The sequence below is a fragment of the Suricata suricatta genome, chromosome 10 (assembly GCF_006229205.1).
Source record: "Suricata suricatta isolate VVHF042 chromosome 10, meerkat_22Aug2017_6uvM2_HiC, whole genome shotgun sequence".
NCBI lineage: Eukaryota > Metazoa > Chordata > Mammalia > Carnivora > Herpestidae > Suricata > Suricata suricatta.
The window spans coordinates 81,317,545-81,335,696 of NC_043709.1; the positions used below are offsets into that span (position 1 = coordinate 81,317,545).

General features: G+C 39.6%; 1 protein-coding gene across 4 annotated transcripts in view; it reads left to right on the top strand.

The window, feature by feature from the left end:
- The window catches only part of BCAT1 (branched chain amino acid transaminase 1), a 110,542-nt gene that overhangs the window by 62,612 nt on the left and 29,778 nt on the right, over window positions 1-18,152 (top strand). For all 4 annotated transcript variants that reach the window (XM_029954258.1, XM_029954260.1, XM_029954257.1 and 1 more), the window contains exon 6: window positions 13,080-13,243. In XM_029954258.1, coding sequence (XP_029810118.1) covers window positions 13,080-13,243 — 164 coding nt within the window. The remainder of the gene's footprint in view (window positions 1-13,079; window positions 13,244-18,152) is intronic.

Consider the following 18,152-nt stretch of genomic DNA (forward strand, 5'->3'; position numbering starts at 1 on the left):
TCGTGACCTGAGCTGAAACCAAGAGCCTGACACTCAACCGACTGAGCCACCCAGGTGCCCCTTGTCCACACTTTTAATGTGTTCTTTTGTGACCTTAGTTGAGATATTTATTCATTCACTACACTGTTTATAAACAATATTAAATTCTCATTTGCATAACTTAACATGCTTCGCATTAAAGGCCCTATCTAAGTATCTTCAAATTTTGAGCTGGTTTTCAGAGGTCCAGCTTATTTGCATTGATTGTAGCCTGTGATAATCAGCTTGTTCTCATCAATCCACTTGTTCCAGTGGACAGTTCCTTCCATTTCATCATTATCCCAAGGAGTACTTGGTGTTGTCATCTTCATTTCTACCCTTGGAGTGTGGTGCAGCTGGTTAATAATTCTACCTCTCATTTCATGGCACCTTCCCATCACAGGCACTGAGATCCTTCTCTTGGTTTCTTGATTCCCTCCCATCTTTATTTCCTACTCTCCTCTCCTCTCCTTCTCCTCCTTTGGGAATCATTCTCACGTATTGAATGAATATTCATTTGGTTTGTATGTGTTTTTAAGTATTACTTATTACTTTGTATGCCTGGCATTTTAATTTACATCAGTGGTTTTGTTCCACAGATATCATTGTGTTTCTTAACGTTTTCCCAACAGACGCTGTTTTTCATTTCTGTCCAGGTTACCGTGTGTATATCCAGTCCATCACTTCTTTCATTCCTTTGTTCTTTCTTTCAACAATTTTTTTAATGTTCATTTTTATTTTTGAGAAAGATAGAGAGTGTGCATGTGAGTGGGGTAGGGGTTGAGAGAGGGAGACACAGAATCTGAAGCAGGCACCTGCCTCTGAGCTGTCAACACAAAGCCCGCAATGGGGCTTGAACCCACAAACTGTGAGATCATGACCTGAGCCAAAGTGGGATGCTTAACCAACTGAGCCGCCCAGGCGCCCCTCCAGTCCATCACTTCTAACTACTACAAAGTTGTCCATGCCAGACACCTGCCACACCTGTCCTGTTTATCTTAATGGGATTCCATTTCTCTGTTACCTTAGTAACTGCAGTGAGCAGTTTGAAAACATACAACCAAGGGAATTCTTGAAAAAGTGTTTCTCAGCAAGATACCCTTGGCCCATCTTTCCCAGTCTAGGAAATTTCTGCTTTTCAGGGAAGTCCTGGTTCTTCGTGATGAAATATAGTCACTTGTCTGACACTGTCACCATCCCCTCGTACTACAAAGCTCTCCTAAGTGTGTCAGGCATGGTGCTTATTGTCTCCATTGTGCTGAAACAACCCTGTGAGTAGGAGCTCCTGGTGTCATTTTAGAGAAAAGAAAACAGGCTCAGAGACATGAAATAAGAACCCCCGTGCTCTTGGCCTCTCTCTCGTGTGGTTGGGTTAAGGGCTACAGTGCTGAGCAAAAGCCACAGTTTTGCTCTCAGGGAACTCAGTGTCTGGGTCAGGAGTCACATTTTCATAAAAGAACCCATGGAATGAATGTGTACTGATATATGGAGGTCAGTGCGTGAAGAAATGAGGTCAGTGACAGTGGTTAGTGTGGAAATAACGGATGGGGTTACTCGAGCTTTCCCATCTTTTTCTAATGTCAGTCCATCTTTGGGTCTATTTCCTTTCCTTCTCTGAGCTAACTGCTTTCTTAGTCCCAATTATATTGGTGTGATCACTCCAGGTTTTATAATATGTTATATATTATGCATTACATAACACACGCACACAGTGCACACGTTTTATATAACACACGCACGTTCACTTACAATACTTCCAAGTTTAGGATTATCAGTTTTCACATGCTGACTTGCCGATCTATTTCTGGGATTTTATTTTTATTTAAAATTTTTTTTAATTCTGCCCCTCCCCTACTCATGCTCTCTTTCTCTCTGTCTCAATCATAAATAAACATTAAAAATTTTTCAAAAATAATATAAAAAGTTTTTAAAATGTTTATTTACTTTTGAGAGGGCTAGAGAGAGGGAGACACAGAATCCAAAGCAGGCTCCAGGCTCTGAGCTGTCAGCACAGAGCCCGATGCAGGGCTCAAACTCATGAACCATGAGATCATGACCTGAGCCGAAGTTGGACATTCAATCAACTGAGCCATCCAGGTATCCCCTCCCCCCAATTTTTTTAAAATTTGGGTATAACTATCAGTTATAGAAGAGAATGATCCAATATATCAATTCGCCTATATCAAATTGATCCCTACAATAAGTCTAATTAACTTCCATCATCATACGTAGTTACAAAAATATTTTTTCTTGTGATGAGAATTTGAAAGATTTACTCTCTTAGCAACTTTCTTTTAAAATTTTTTTATGGTTTTTATTTATTTTTGAGAGACAGAGACAGTGCGAACAGGGGAGGGTCAGAGAAAGAGGGAGACACAGAATCCGAAATAGGCTCCAGGCTCTGAGCTAACTGTCAGCACAGAGCCTGACATGGGGCTCAAACCCACGAACCATGAGATCATGACCTGAGCTGAAGCCGGACGCTTAACCGACTGAGCCACCCAGGCGCCCCTCTTAACAACTTTCAAATGTGCCTGATATATTATTAACTATAGTCACAACATACTGTATGTTACCTCCCCAGGACTTATTTTGTACCTGGAAGTTTGTACATTTTGATCCCCTTCACTCATTACTTCTACCCCCCTGCCCCCACCTCTGGCAACTACCAGTCTATTCTCTGTATCTATGAGCTCATGTTGTGTGTTTCCATTTTTGTATTAGGTTCCAAATGTAAGTGAGATCATCCAGTATTTGTCTGACTTATTTCCCTTGGCATAATGTCCTCAAGTTCCATCCATGTTGTTGGAAGCCTGGGTTCTCTCTCTTTTTCATGGCTGGGTAACATTCCATTGTATATGTTTACCACGTCTTCTTTATCCATTCCTCCATCAGTGGAGAGTTAGGTTGTTTTTGTGTCTTGGCTGTCGTAAATAATGTGCAGGAAGCACTGAGGTACATATATTTTTTTGAGTTAGTGTTTTCATTTTCTTTGGACAGTTCTCAGAAGTGGAATCAGTGGATTGTATGGTATTTTTATTTTTAATGTTTCTGGGAATCTCCATACTGCTTCCATAGTGACTGCACCGGTTTGCGTTCCTACCAACAGCACACAAGGATATTTTTCTGAGATTTTAAAGGTGGGACTTGGGGAAGGGAAAAATAGCTGGTAGCAAACTCAGTACCAAAGGTATACAAAGATCAGGAAGCTTCCTTCCCATCTCATTCTGATCCAGACCTCCACAGTTTGCCTCCTTTCAAACAATTCCTGTTGCCAGCTTTTCTTAGGTTCTTCTAGAGATACATATTCATACCTCTACCTATGTACATGTGTTTATCATTGAGTGTTATCCTTCTTTTTACAAAACTGGAGGTAACTCTTGGCACAAGTTTTGCCCAAGCACAAAGATTTTTACATACATTCTCACACACACACAGAGTTTAAAGAAAAGATTTAAAATAAAAATTTGTGCATATAACTCCAGTGAAGATTAGAACCTGACTAGTAACACTGGGATCAGATCATGACTAGTACAATTGAAAGCCTGTGTGTACCTTCTCTGTTGATTTCTTTTCCCTCCCCAGAGTCAAGTAATCTTGTGGTGTGTACTTAATTCTTTATTCTCCCCTCTTTTAACCTCCTGCTCCCAAATATGGGGTTTTTTAAAATTATAGATGGACATTTGTGTTATTTCTAACTTTTGGCTATTCTAAATAAAGCTACTGTGCACTTCCTTATACACATCTTATGGTGAACATATGTACCGCTTTTCTTTGGTATTTACCTAAGACTTAGATGTGTTTTTGCTTTACTAGATACTGCCAAACGGTGTTCCAAAGTGCTTATACCAGTTTATTTTCCCACCAGCAATATATGAAGATTTTATTTGCTTCATATCCTTGCCAGCACTGGTAGTGTCTTGCTGATTTTACCCATTCTGATATATGTAGTCTTATCTTCTTGTGGTTTTAATTTTTATTTCTCTGAGACAGATTACGTTGAGTATCTTTTTATATATTCATTGGCTATTGGAATTCCTTTTTGGAAGTATCTTGCAAGTCTTTTACCATTAAAAAATTGATTTGTCTTTTTTAAATTTTTTAGAGTCTTTAAATATCCTAGATATAGATTCTTTGTCAGAGATACATTTGTTTCATAAGTAAATTTCCATTCTCTGACACAGTTTTTTTGTCAGATAAATGTATTCCAAATAGTGTTCCAGTCTGTGTCTTGCTTTTGTGTCTGTGCTTGCTTTTTCACACTCTTACTCGTAACTTTTTTCTTTGATTTTGTTTTCAAGTTTATTTATCTTGAGAGAGAGAGAGAGAGAGAGAGAGAGTACAAGTGTGAGAGGGGCAGGGAGAGAGGGAGAGAGAATCCCAAGCAGGTTCTGCACTGATTATGTGGGGCTCATTCCCATGAACTGTGAGATCATGACCCAAGCCAAAACCAAAAGTCAGACACTCAACTGTTTGAGCCACCCAGGCACTTCACTTACTGGTATCTTTTAGAAAACAGAAATATTTATTTTTAATGTAATTAAATTAATGTTTTCATTATGTTTTGTGGCTTTTATGTGCTTTAAAGAAATTCTTCCTTACTGCAAGGTCATACTTCTGTTTTAAAGTTTTGCTTTTCCATTTAAATGAGATACATTTGGAAGTGAACCTTATGTGAAGGACTCAATTTTATATTTCTCCATATGGATACTGAGTTATTTCATTACTATTTATTGAGTGGTCTGTCTTTTCTTTCCTGATTTACAATGCCAGCTGTTATATGTTAAGTTTTCCATGGATGAAGGCTGTTCTTGGCTCCTCAGCTGTACCTTCTCTCTTTCTCTCTCTCTTTTTGTGCTTCTCTCTCTTTTCTACATAAATGTCAGCCATACTATGAACACTTTTATTTGTATTACTGTTTTTGCATTTACTATTTGTCTTAGAGATTCTTCCACATCAGTACATATGGGTCTACCTCTATTTTACCCACATTCTTAGCTGTAAGGCATTTCATCGTACAGATATATATGTATCACTTAATTGAATACAGGATACCATAAATTATACATCAACTCATTATTTATGCACTAAAATGGAAAAACATTGCTAAACTATGATGCAGTACTTCCTTGACATTCCTGAGTGAGTCATGAATTAATCATACCAGCCTTTTATTTATTTTTTTAAATGTGTGTTTTCAGAGGACATCTGCAACTCTTCCTGGCACAGTTGTGCTGCTTGGCTTATGATAAGCAATGTTATTTTTGCATATATCTTAATAATAAAAGCTGATGCTGCTTTATCTTCATATGGATGTCTTCCTCCTGGAGGTCTCATGAGAAGACTGGTTGTTGCTTTGTAGGAAAATATTGAATTGCTCGTGTTCAGTGTTATTACAGATATTTGTTTATCACTGATGTCAAATACATGCCCTGCATGTCTTTGCAGCTTTCTTTGTGATAATTTTTCTTTTCAGTGCCAAGTTGTACCAGAACTTTTTAAAGACATTTTAAATGACAATTACCATGTATGGCATCACCAATGCCCATAAGCCATTGGAAGTACCATCAGTATGAACAGCTAATTCCCAGTCTGGTAATGCCAGCTTCACCATGTGTGCTACTTAGCTAATAGAAATTGTAAAATGCTCAGCTTGGGTTTCACACATGTTAAATGTGAGGAAAAATGGACATTTTAGAATCTATGAAATATGGTAGCATAATTTATGCGACCAGTGTCCTGTTGGTCAGGATAAACAAAAGAACTGTTATTAGTAAACTGAATAAAATGAGACAGTTAAATTTGAGAAGCTTAAGAATGCAGGCTTTCTTCAAGGAATTTATGCCGTAGACATACCCCTAGTTCACATGAAGACTTATCTTCAAGGATATTTATTGTAGCTCACAAAATTTTATGACAGATTGAATGTGAATGTGGAAGGAGAAAGGTCACATTTTTCTTTGTGTCAGAGCATCTGCATAGTGACCATTTGTTGGGATGGGGAAGAGCAAGGGAAAAGGTTTTTCATGCATATTTGTTGGATGTGATGAAGGGTAGAGTCTAGAGTTCAATTTTGGACATGGTAACTTAAGCTCAAGTTATCAAGTAGGTAGGGAGATCTACAAATTTGGAATTCAGGGGGGAGTTTGGAATTAAGTCATACATTCTAGTGTTTAACATAACATGCCTTTAAAGTCAAGGGTTAGAATGAAGCTATTAAGAGAAGAAATAAAGATACTGATGAAAAGAAGGTAAGGACTAAGCCCTGGGGGAGGCCAGCATTTAGGTGAAAGAGGGATAAAAAAGAATCAGCCAAGAAGTGTGAGAGGCAGCAGCCCATTAGTTAGAAAGAAAAACTGGAGGGCTTGGTGAACCAGAAGCCAAGTGGAGGACCTTTAAGCAGTGATTCGTTCTGGCCAATCCCGTCCACAGGACCAGAGAGGTGAGGTCCAAGGATTGACCCTTGGGTTTGGCAGCATGAAGGTCCTTGGTGAAACGGATGTCCTGGAGGGGGACATGAGGTAAAGGGAATGTGTTTGTTTTAGATGGGAGATACAATGGCATACTTCAAAGCTGCTGGAATTTTCCAGAGGAAAGGGGAAATTGATTGTTAAAATATTCAGAAGATTTCCCAAGCTCTGCCTTTGTCATGGTTCTGCTTCTGAGGGTGACAGTACTGGCAGGCAGTGATCCATTACCATATACAGGCAACAAAAGTGGAGTACATCCATCTCTGCTCCCCTGTGTCACAGAATGCTCCGCAAGATGTGTACATACCCTCTTCCTAACCTTCTCTCCCCCTGTTCTCACGGATGTGACATTCAGACTTTCAGCCCCCCGAGCCCCCACTGAAATATGCTTGTCAAGATCACCAGGGACCTCCATTTGCCATTTCCAATAGTTCATTCTTGGGGCTCCCTTCAGTGTAACATCCTTTCCCGTGCACCAGCCCACTCAGGTTAGCTGGGTCGGGACTTGCCTATAAGGGGTGAATCTTCATTGTAGTTGTCAGCTCCCTGTGTTGGTCTAAACTGTCTCTATTCCAGGCCCATTGTGTGCGTGGCCCAGACAACTGGAGCAAACTGGATGGAATCACAAAGTCCCAAGTCTTGAGGTTAGGTCAGAGAGGAGACGTTGGTTTTGAGGCTGTTCTTGGTACAAGGAAAATGTACCTGTAGCATTTTCTGTTCCTGTAGAGTTTCCTGTAGCAGCAAACTTTCCCTGTGAAGCCAGGTAGCTACTTGTCACTGCCTTTGTAGCACAAAAACTTCAGTAGACAGCACGTAAATGCATAAAAGTTTTTAAAAATTTTTTAATGTTTTATTTTTGAGAGAGACACAGACAGACAGCGTGAGCTGGGGAGGGTCAGAGAGAGAGGGAGACAGAATCTGAAGACAGGCTCCAGGCTCTGAATTAGCTGTCAGCACAGAGCCCAACGCAGGGCTCGAACTCGTGAACCCTGAGATCGTGACCTGAACCAAAGTCGGATGCTTAACTGACTGAGCCACCCAGGCACCCCCCCTCCAATAAAACTTTTTAAAAAGCAGGAAGCAGCCTGAAGTTTGAGATCCACCCTCCCTTGCCTCCAACCTTCCCCATCAAGTCATTTCACAAAGAGAAATGAAGTGTGGTTTTTCTAAGAGTGACTCATTCTGACTCTCCCTGGGTACTTCCCTATTGATTTTTTTGGACCATTTGTTTAGTAATCCATGCTAAAATTTCTCCTTAGGATAGATTTCAAATATACCAAGCTGTATTCCCCAAGATGTTGCTCTAATGATCCTTTTTCCCAAGTGTTCATTCTCCACAATTTCCGCACTGAGCGGTGAATGTAGTTCCATGATCGCATCTACAGTCATCTTATGTCACCTTCATGCCCTGCATGTTGGTACATATTGAATTTGTTTATCACTATTACTGTTATAGATGTTTATTTATAAAAGCAATAGCAATTGCTATTTGTTGGATGCTTGAACAAGAAGAGGTTACAGGTGCTTTCCATAGGTTATCTAATTCAATCCTCACGCTGACCCTGTGAGCAGTAACTATCACTGCATTTAACCTTAGACAAGACAGGTAGGTGTTTTTGTAGTTGTTTTCTCCTTATCTTTAGGATTTTTGTAAACTGTGTTTTTAAAATTTTAAGATCATTCTTATTTAAAAATTAAAAGAGTAGAGTGCTAGCCTTCTTTTTGTCAAGTGGTAAATGTATACTGTCTTCATATTTGACCAGGACTGGTATCCCCTACCCATTTTAGAGCAAGCCTCAGAAAATTCTGGATTTAAGCCTCTCCGCATGGTATTCTTTGAATGTTCACATATAAATTCTGTTACTTTAGAGGCCAGCACTAAATGAAGTCAGAGGAAAAAGGAACATTTTCTCTGTGGTGTCAGCCCGACACATGAGGATTAACATCTTTTTTTTTTAATCAAAATAATTCAAATATGGCAAATAAGTCTCCTAGGTTGTTTTCATAGCTCCTTTCTCTAAACAACATGTTATTAAGATGGAGAGTCATTGAACAAATATGTCGTAAACCTGGTATAACAACGTACAGTGCTCAGTGTAGGGGACAAAGATGGTCTTCATGGAGTGTACAGATTTGCAGGAGGTAGAGAATTGAAGAGACGTTTGTAAGAAGGTGTGGTGGGCATTTTATCTAAACATATGGAAGTACAGGGGCTGCAGTAACATGTAACACAAGCACCTGACCTTGTGAAGAGGGCTCATTTTCCGTAATGGCATTAAAATTGAGATTGAAGGGTTTATATTACTTCAGGAAGAGAAGTATTACTTCTTAGTCTGCTCTGGCTGCCATCTCAGAATACGAAAGACTCAGCATCTTAAACAGTAGAATTTATTTTCTCACAGTTTTGGAAGCTGGCAGTTCAAGATCAAAGTGCCAGCAAGGTTAGTTTCCGATAAGGTCTCACCGTAGAGGTCCGCCTCCCGGTGTCCTCCGGGAGCCTCGTGGTGTGCGGAGGGCGTGGTGCGCTCATGCTCTAATGTCTCTTCCTCTCCGAAGGGCACCCGTCCTGTTGGAATAGGACCTAATCTTTTGACCTCATTTGACCTTAATGACCTCCTTAAAAGCTTTAGCTCCAGAAGTAGTCGCCTTGAGGGTTAAGGCTTCGACATCCAAATGTTGGGGGCAGGCACATTTCAGTCCATGACAGAGGAGGAGAGAGCGTTCTGGTGGGTGGAGTAGTTAGGAAACCATGTAGAGGCAGAAAGTGAGGGGGAATTGAAAGGGGTCAGTGTGGTTTGAGCATGGGGTGCCTAGAGCGTGGGGGCCCAGCTGAAGGCGTAGGTGGAAGGAAGTGAGGCCCCGGTTTGAACTCTCTCAAAGGTAGGAAATCTTGAGTCCTTATTTTTTAAAGTTTTGATAATACAAAAAGAGCTCTGGATTAAGAGCAGAAGACCTAGAGCTTAATAACTGATGTTGGGCAAATCATTTGTTTGGAGTCTGTGTGAAAAGTAGGAATTATAAACATTAACTTCTTGGATTGTTTGATTTTATAAGGTAAAACCTGTGAAATAGCTTAGAAACCAAACACTGTATAATTATTGAAGTTTTATTTTTTTTTTTATTGTTCACCAAACCAACTAGTGTTTCCTACCAAAAAGGTCATGAATTTGTGACTCACATGCTCAAGGTCTTGCACGGACCACTGGCCCTCTCCCTATTTCTTGTAGAACCCCTCAATCCAATGTTCTTTACCATTTTCCCCTCTAGAAAAATGAAGTTCCTTTTGGGATTAAAAAAGCCATGCCACTGTATTTGAAAAATGTCTTCCCAGTTATCTTATTTCTTCTGTCCCATATTTGTCTTGCTTAAACAGAATTTTTTAGGGTGCCTGGGTTGTTCAGTTGATTAAGCATCTGACTTCAGCTCAGGTCATGATCTCACACTTCGTGGGTTCAAGCCCCAGGTCAGCCTCTGTGCTGACAGCTCAGAGCCCAGAGCCTGCTTTAGATTCTGTGACCCTCCCCTGCTCACACTGTCTCTTTCTCTCTCTCAAAAACAAATAAAACATTAAAAAATAAGTAAACATTAAAAGAAAAACAATTTTTCTCAAATTTCCACACCGCTACTGTGCGTCTGTGCCTTCCACGCCATAAGGACTAATGTACCTTTCTCAGCTCGCAAAGCACTTCCTGCCATTGTTCACATAACCTCTGAAATTCAGTCTTTTTATACCCTAATTTTCTGACTGACTCTGCAGTAGTAATTCTCACTGGTACATGTCACTTTATTTTCCATCACACCCAAGTGTCTTGTTATTTTGTGCAAAATACACATGTATTGAATACCTTTTTATATGTATTTACCTGTGAGGTATAATAAAAAGTAAGATAAGCATTTTTTTGGTACACATCAAAATTTCAACCGAAGTCAGTGTGGTTGAGAAGTTACCTACTTTACATTTATGAGATTTTATATTCTCTATTTTCCATGCCCCACCTTTTTTGAAAAAAAATCTTCAATTTCTTATACATTGAAATAATCCAGGAAACTAGCAAAAAGAATTTTTAAAAACCCAACACTGTTCATAAGGAAATGAAACTTAGTGAAACTGATTTATACTATGTGGTCCTTTGTATCTTCTCTTTATTTATGTGACTTTTGCTTTATTTGAATAGAAGCCTGACCTTGTCATCATAGAAGTGTGTATACTGCCATTTAATTAATATTATAAAAGAACTTACTCTTAATTGCAGCCGTAGCACAGAATTTAAATTGCTTTCCAGGATAGAAGGGAGTATTCAGTGAAAATAAATAAAGGTTCCTGAGGGTAGAAACAAACCCAGTCCCAAAGCTCCTTTCGTGATAGTTAACGTTTATTTATTTTCACTCTTGAAGCAGTGTGACCATTTGCAGTAAAGTCACAGAGTGTTTTTCACGAGAAGACGATCAATAGGAGTAATCATTTGAGGATGAAGGTGACTAAACTGTGCTTGACACAAGTACTTGAAGTACTTGTAAAAAACATGAATTGACTTTGCTTAAATTTCAGAAAATAAAATGTTAGTACACATAACTACATTTTCTCACATTGGAAAATTCTAGTCTATAATTTACCTCCTTGCTAAGAATAAAAGTGTTCCTTAAAGGCTTATTGATTTTTTTTTCCTCCAGAAATAGATTTAACAGATTATTTTTTTCCATCTGTGTTCTCTATACCACCACCTAGTGGAATAAATGCAAGTTTACCCATCATTTCAAATCAGGGAGAGGAAATGAATAAGATGAAAATGAACTCTCAACAGTATTTCCATGATGATGAGTTATTGCTTTTAGTATAACGCAGATTGTGAAAAATACATGAGTTCAGAGTGAAAAAAGTCCAGACATTTAATGTGCTCTCCAAAAAAATCCTTTTCTGTTTGCCCACAAATAAGCTATTTCATTCAGAAACATAGAAGGTAGATAAATGACTGAAGAGTGTCCTGCAGATTGTATCTAAGTTAGGTTGGGAAGCTTCTCTTCATTACTCAGTATGAGGGTTCATAAATTTTTTTTTAAATATTAAGCTTCAAATCTCCTCTGAGATTAAAGTATCATTGCATTTACTTTACTGATAGGTAAATAAAAGTATAGAGATAAGGTAGTCAATTTTTATCAAAGCTGGGAAGAAAGGCAGGTTTGTATTATTATTCTGAAGTGTTTTCTCCCAAACAAATAAAAAAAGACAAATGAAATTATAAGGCTCTTTGCTCTTTATTGGTAGGTGAGTCCTGTTCAGCCCCAACTAACAACTTGAAACAAGTAAAAAACCAAAACCTGTTGTTGCTTGCTGACTCTGGCCATCCAGACCTTTCTTTCTTGGTCTCATGTTCACATGGAATGCAAATGGAATCATCTTTGCATTTTCTGAGGGTTGCATGCCTTTTAGATGGCATCAGCGTACACATATACAGACTAATTTTTAATTCCCATGAATATTTTACCTACCTGATTTTTGATGATCTAGGCAGTAGTGAGTGAGGGCCCTTGGACCAGTAGGTAATAGAAGGGAGATATAATGAAATTCAGGAAAAGAAAATAACCCCAGACCCACTGTTAGCTAGTTCATTAAACAAAACAAAAGCCACAAATTCAGCTGGAGTTGAGTCTCTACTTATTCTGTCCATGATAGAATCTTACCACCATCTAGTCAGACCAGACTCTGTACACAAGTGTTTTATATCCCAAGACTGTAGTAGTCCTGGGCTTATTTTCTTATTTCCAGTGGTCTTGACTTGCATAGAATAGTCCAGTGACCTTTTTTTTTTTTTTTTTTTTTTTTTGGCTTTTATAATACATGGCCCTTAAGACTTTCAGCCTCTCGATTTTCCTCCTTAGTAAACAAGTGGCAGTAATTACTTATGAAAGCTGTTCTTATGCTGGAGGCATTTGTATGGTTCTGCGTTGCTGGCTTATGATTTTCCAGTGTTTCTGGGAAAGACCATTTTCTCTCTGTCATTCATGTTAAAAATTCCTGAGTCCTTCATTCTCTGGCTTTTAGCGGGGGAGGGGATATTTATCTCCTCTGGTATCTTTTCCTCTAAGGATGCTACACTCTTGCTGTCTGCTACCGGTGACAGTTATGGAGATGGCACACTCACCTGCACCCACCACTGCTGGAGGCCCTGGGATGTCCTGAAGCAGCAATAAGTCAGTGAAGCTAAAAAAGCAAATATTACATGTCCTCTCCGAGACTAAAATCACGTCTAGGTTCTTCCTTTTTTCAATTCCCAATCAGTGCAACATTGCAAGGTGTTATAGAGCTAGTTGTCCAAAAGGTACTTCTCCTCTTAAAAAAACCCTACTCACAAAAAATTTGACAAATTGGCTTTTTTCTAAAATCCTGACTCAAAGCAAAGCAAAATGAAACTTCACTCCATTCTTTGTGCTGACTTCTTAAAAGACCATCTGGCTTTGTCTAACTCAACTTTAGAAGGAACAGCTCCTGTGCTTAGATGGCCCCTTTGGGAGACAGTTACAGATCTATTCTAGACTTTACCACTGGTATCTACATTTAAATTAACAGTTGTGTGTACTTTTATTTTATTGCAGCCTTCCCTTGGAGTCAAGAAGCCTACCAAAGCCATGCTCTTTGTAATCTTGAGCCCAGTGGGACCTTATTTTTCAAGTGGAACCTTTAAGCCTGTGTCCCTGTGGGCCAATCCAAAGTTTGTCAGAGCCTGGAAAGGTGGGACTGGGGACTGCAAGATGGGAGGGTAAGTAAATCTGTGTCTCTGTCTAAAGGAAAGAGCCCCGCATTGCCATTGAGTTATTTCCATCTCTCATCAATCCAAGTACATATATTAGTATTCAAGTTGAAACGCTCTTCTTTTTACTTTCTGTTTACTCTTCAGTGTTAAATGGTGCTAGTTTAAAGGATAAACCTGTGACCCCTTGTTAGGGGGAACCGCTGAATGTTATGCAAAGGCAAGAACTGGAAGAAGGGTCTAACGCAGGAACAACATGCGCGCTCTGCATGAACTGCCCCTGGAGGCTGTGTCTCTGGCGGCAGGTGGACAAGTGGCCTTAGAGAGCATCTGGTGCTGGGGGTGAGGCCCTCAGTTGGCTCCAAGGAGTCCTGTCTGGGGAAGGTACCCGCTTCACTCAAGTGCTGTCTTCATTGCCACAGATTGTAGCCATACCTGCTGCCAGCTGGCCAAGGGACAGCCCTGCTTTGGCTCTGTCAGGCCGGTCTCATTGGCCATATGTAGCTGGCTGGAAATAAAAGAGCATTTGAAAAGTGTTAGACAATTTCAGGGGTGGACTTGGCCATGACATGAGAATGCCCCTCTGGGTGAACAAGAATAGCCTGATTAACCAGCGTGGGCTCTTCCTTTGTGTGCATCAAGTGCTGATGTGTATCACAGAAGTAGGCAGCAGCAGTCCTGGGAGGCGCCTTGGTGGCAACTTTTGGGCTGTGGGAAACAGTAGATTCTGGGAGCCTGGGAGTGTTAAGTGACGTGCTGCTGGGATATGAGAGAGATGTTGACAGCTGGCTTTGAACGCCCTGTAGTCTTTCTGTATTTCTTTCTTTCTTTCTTCCTTTCTTTCTTTCTTTCTTTCTTTCTTTCTTTCTTTCTTTCTTTCTTTCTTCTCCTCCCCCTCCCCCTCCCCCTCCTCCTCCTCTTTTTAAGAGAGAGCATGAGCAGGGGAGGAGCAGAGGGAGAGAGAGAATCCTAAGCAGGTTTCACACTCAGCTCAGAGCCCAACACAGGGCTTGATCCCATGACCCTGGGATCATAAGCTGAGTCAAAGAGATGAACGCTTAACTGACTGAGCCACCCAGGTACCCATTTTTTCTTTCCTACCAAAAAAAAAAAAAAAAAAAAAAAAGAGAGAGAGAGAGGTTAGAAGAGGTTAGAAAATTCTGTGTCCTGTCCTCTCTGTACTCCCTGCAGCTGCGTTCTCTCAGTGGGTGGAGAAATCCTAATGAGGTCCATGAAACCCCTAGAAGTCCCTTTCTTTTCCTTTCAGGGCAGAAGATTCCTTCCTATGTCCTACGCTAGTCAGGTTGAAACATCCACTTTGGTTTATTCCACTGATACCTTCTTCACTTGTTTGGACTTCTTCAAAGAGCGTATGCACCCTCACACCATGTTTATCCCTTTGCTAGGACTTCCCCTGGAGCTAGTATTTCCTCTCTAAATCTTGCTTTCTAGCTCCCCCTACCTGCCCAGGGTAAAGATAGCATGGGGACATCGAGAAATTGCAGGGAAGTCTTACTTTCAGTATGGAGACAGCCTGCTACTTACTATAAAGGTGATATGATGCAGTATCACAGAATACATGCTCACTAAAGGCCAATTAAAAACTGATATTTTCTGAGGCGCCTGGTTGGCTCAGTCAGTTAAGCATCCAGCATCCTGCTCTTGATTTCAGCTCAGATCATGGTTCCAGGGTCATGGGATCAACCCTTGCGTTGAGCTCTGTGCTGAGTGTGAAACCTGCTTCAGATTCTCTCTCTTTCTCTTGCTCTCTCACTCTCTCCTTCTCTCTCTTTCACTCTCATTCTCACTCTTACCCTCCCTCTCTCCCTCTTTCCCACTCACACGCTCATTCTCTCTCTAAAATAAAAATAAAAAATTAAAAAAAAACCCTGATAACTTCTGTAAAACAAGGAGTGAACCCTAATGTTACTATGGGCTTCAGTTAATATTAGTGGATCACTGTTGGCTCATCAGTCATCACAGGTGTATACTAATGCAAGAAATTCATGCTGAAAATGAAATGAAAAACTGAAATGGGAGTTAGGGCATATGGAAACTCTAGTTTTTGCTCACCTTTTCTGTAAATCTATAACTGTTTTTTAAAAAAAATCTTGGGTGCCTGGGTGGCCCAGTTGGTTAAGCATCCATGGCTCAGGTCATGAGCCTGTGGTCTGTGAGTTTGAGCCCCATGTCTGGCTCTGTACTGACAGCTCAGAGTCTGGAACCTCTTTCAGATTCTCTGTCTCCCTCTCTCTCTGCCCTTCCTGCACTCACACACTGTCTGTCTCTCTCACTCAAAAAATAAACATTAAAAAATGTTAAAGTCTATTATAAAAATATTAATACTTTGATTCATTAGGCTCAGATGGGCCATGATCAGTGGAAGTTGTCTTGAAATCTCTTAAAGGAGGAAATAATTGGATTTTATAATAAGAGAGAAATAGGAGAGCCTGGGTGGCTCATTTGGTTAAGCATCAAACTTCAGCTCAGGTCATGATCTTACGGTTTGTGGGTTTGAGCCCCGCAGCAGGTGCTGTGCTGACAGCTCAGAGCCTGGAGCCTGTTTTCAGATTCTGTGTCTCCCTCTCTCTCTGTCCCTACCCCACTCATGCTCTGTCTCTCTCAAAAATAAATAAATGTTATAAAAGAGACATGGCATGGGAGGCAGTATCTCAAAGGGTGGGCTTTTAACCCATCTGTTATTTCTAAGAGGTTCTAAAGCTCTTATACTCTCTACTCGGAGAAGTGAAAGGAAAACACAAGATTTTGCATTTAGTATCAACCTATTTATTTCGTTGGCAAAGACATTTGGCAGCAGCCTTAGATTTTCACGTTATTTCTTCTTCTCTAAACCAATTAACTCAATAATTACCTTCTAAGAGTTTTAGGACCTCTGTGGTCAACTGGAATATATTAAGTAGCTGTGGATTCTCCTAAGCTCAAGAACTTTCTGCTTTCTAAGTAAATCTGAGGAAAAGAGAGAAGGATTTTTTAACTTTGAAGATTACTCCACCTTTTTTGAAGCCACCAGAGATAATATTGTTATTTTATATCTAAATATACATACGTAAGGGAAGGAATGCAATGGCACACAGCTGCAGGAAAGTTCTAGCACAGTGCTTCTCACCTGTGGTTAGCCTGGAACTCAGCTTCACCAGCTACTGCTCTGAGTCCCACGACTAGAGATTCTGGTCTGTTCGGTCTGCCAGAAGGCTGAGCATCAGAATATTTTAATGTGTAGCCAGAGTTGAGAAGCACTGAGCCAGAAGAAGGTCCTTCATCATAGGAACCTCTTATTCCCAATTTTTTAGTTTCTTAGTTAGTCTGGAAAGAATGGGGCCTGCTGCCTTCTTTCTACTCTATGTTAATTTTTTTCTTTTCCTTTTTTGTCTTTTTGTACTCTCATTTTGCACTTAAGTACAAGCTTTGAAGTCAGATGGACTTGGCTTAAAAACCTAACTGCCTTGGGATGTTACTTAAGTGCTTGAAGCTTCAGTTTCCTAATGTATAAAGTGAGGCCAGTGATACCCTCCTTACTTGTGAGAATTAAGTGGGAAAATATAAAGTGCCCACAACCATGTAGTCGACGTGCAGAAAGCTCCTAATTAATGTGGTGTTATAACCTAGCAGTTAACAACATGGACTTGGCAGTCAGAGATATGTGGGAGTCATATGCTTGTATCTGTGTGATCTTCCATAATTAAGTACCCTCTTCCTGTACGTCCTCAAAAATATAATACAGTCTAGTGTTGTTTGGAGATGATTCAGTGAAATAATGGACTTAAGCACTTAGTACCCTGCCTGGTAGGTACTGAGCATCCTCTCAACAGACAATAGTTGGTATTCTGAGGATTTCTTTCTTGTTTTATCTCCTGGACCCTGTCTTAGGAGCAATCGTTGGGTTTCACACAAGAGAATTTACTCTTTTGGAGAGATATATTTAGTATTTCTTCTCCTAGATATTTATTCCATTTATAATAAAAAATTTTCTGTGTAGACAGTTTTCTACCTTTTTTATTTTTCTCTTTTTCCAAGGACATGTGTTTCTTTTCTGAATATTGGCGGCACATGGGAGGGAACCCAAATATATTATCAAAATATTTACAACCCCGTGGATATTAATAATACAGTTATTACACCTGAGGGAGAATTTTGAGGAAAAACTCATTTGGGGGAAAACACCACTTACAGAATATAGTAAACAATCAATAAGTCAATCAAATAAACATCAAACAAGTCAAATCCCTTGGTTTTAATTCAGTCAACCCCTCAAAGGTGTGTGTGTGTGTGTGTGTGTGTGTGTGTGCGCGCGCGCGCACGTGTGTGTAGAAGGTTCTTGGAAAGGCTAGTTATTCATGCTGTCAAAATTCTCTATTAATTTTAATAAAAAGCATTTTATAAGAGATGTCATTTCTTTATTTTTAGATATGGTAAAATCTCACTGGCCATGTCTATGAACTAGACAGAAGTCAAAATAGAAGTCATTTTTTAAAAAAAAATTAATTTCATTAGGATATAAGAAGCTCAACATAAACTGTTCGTTAGCTTTTATTGTTACTGTCTCATTTTATTCGGCATAACTCTATGCAGTATATAAAGCAAGTATTTGTATTTGCCAGAAGAATTCATTAAGGCAAAGATATGAAGTGACTTGCTTAAGTTCACACATAGCTAAATAGTAGAAGTTCAGGAGCTATACCTAAGCCTACTGGCTCCAAACCTATGCTCTTTCTATTGGACTTCCCTCTGAAGACTTGTTTGTTGTTACTGAAGAGTATTCATAATTTTAACTCCATTATTGCTTATTTACCATTAATTATGAATATGAGTGGCCTAAATTTTATTTATAAATTTTATTAATTTATAAATTCATTAAATAAAATCCTCCTTTGTATAAGAATTGTATCATCTCCAGATG